The 1,421-nt window shown below is 36.8% G+C and overlaps 1 protein-coding gene across 1 annotated transcript in view; it reads left to right on the top strand.

Annotated features, from left to right (window-relative positions):
* Positions 1–192: 192 nt before the first annotated feature.
* The window catches only part of LOC106882100 (uncharacterized), a 14,390-nt gene continuing 13,161 nt past the window's right edge, over positions 193–1,421 (top strand). Inside the window, exon 1 of the mRNA XM_014932657.2 lies at positions 193–853. Coding sequence (XP_014788143.1) covers positions 342–853 — 512 coding nt within the window. The 5' untranslated portion in view covers positions 193–341. The remainder of the gene's footprint in view (positions 854–1,421) is intronic.

Raw genomic sequence — 1,421 nt, 5'->3', positions numbered from 1 at the left:
TATGCTAGAAATAGATGCCAAATCACCTAACCACAAAGAATATTTCTTGAGAACATATTCTTCGTAGTTAGGTGATTTGGCATCTATTTCTAGTATATAGGAATCCACTTTTGCTGGTCATTCCTCTTAATTTTGTATATATATATATACACACACACACGTATGTGTGAATATATGTAGGTATTCTAAATCAAGGGAGATCACGCTTGACAACCAATTACTAGAGCGTGTTTGGATTGGATGTTAGTAGTGATAGAGATATAAATTGTGACGAGGACAGTGGTGTGTTTACTTCTGTCAAAGCGCAAGTTTGAAGTTCAGTTTTATCAAAGCCTCATACAATGGCTACTCTTATGCATCTAACTTACTTAACACTTAGTGTATATCTTTTGTTTGGTCTCTCTGTCGGTGAATACCAACTCCAACATCAAACCATTCCCGGAAGGGACGTACAGAAATTATCAACTTCCCATAGGGGTCAGTTGCGAAGTTTTCGGAACAATGTGGCCCTGAAGAACCTGAAGGCCCGGCAACATCACGAAAATCCCAAACGACCTACTGATGGTTTCGGCAGGTTTACTTACATACCGAACGACAAGGCTCCTCCGTTTGTTTTGAATAGCTTGGAAGGAACTTTGAAATATCCGAGTGCTTTATTCGCCAACAGTTCTCTCATATTTGTAGTCTTCGATAACCAGTCCAGTTATGTCGACTGTATGTGGCACTCGAATGAAGCCTTACTTCCACTCGTCCAGAGCAAACTCGAAGATATACACTACGTGTTTCTACCTTCGGGAAACGAAGATCCTTTATTGAAGGCTAAATGGTTATACAAACGTCTAGAATCATTGGGGTAATATCTTTCTCACTCAATTCTTATCTGTCTTTCATTCTTTCTCTTTTGCTGTCTCTTTTCCTGGTTCAAGTCAGTTGACTGGGGTACATCCTTATTTATCTATCTTTCCTTAATTCGTCGCAGGCAACAGTTTACGTTTTTATTTACATCAATCTCTTATTCTCGCTCGCCTCTGTTTTCATTAATGATGATTTAATAATAGCCATATAACTTTGATACGAGGCACAATTTCAAGAATATTATCAGTTTCCGGAGTTTGTTAAATGAATATTTTTGATAAGATTAAAATTCTTCAATATACCGGTATATATATATATTTTTTTTCTCTGTTATATTGGTGCGCTACGGTGGATTAATTTAAGACTTAGCTCTTATTTCTAGCAGGTAGATGCTTGTTAAGCATCATTACGCTTCGTGCAAATATATAATTCATAGCTATTTAAAGCTATTATAACTGCGATCCACCCATGTCACTGCTGGTGATATCATCAAATTTAGAATTTATCCACAGATGATATGAACAGTAGTAACATCTAACTTCAAGTCTCAGTGTTTGAATGTTTCA

This window comes from Octopus bimaculoides, chromosome 17, assembly GCF_001194135.2.
Source record: "Octopus bimaculoides isolate UCB-OBI-ISO-001 chromosome 17, ASM119413v2, whole genome shotgun sequence".
Taxonomy (NCBI): domain Eukaryota; kingdom Metazoa; phylum Mollusca; class Cephalopoda; order Octopoda; family Octopodidae; genus Octopus; species Octopus bimaculoides.
Note: the sequence above shows the minus strand (reverse complement) of the source record. Positions and strands in the feature narration are given on the sequence as shown.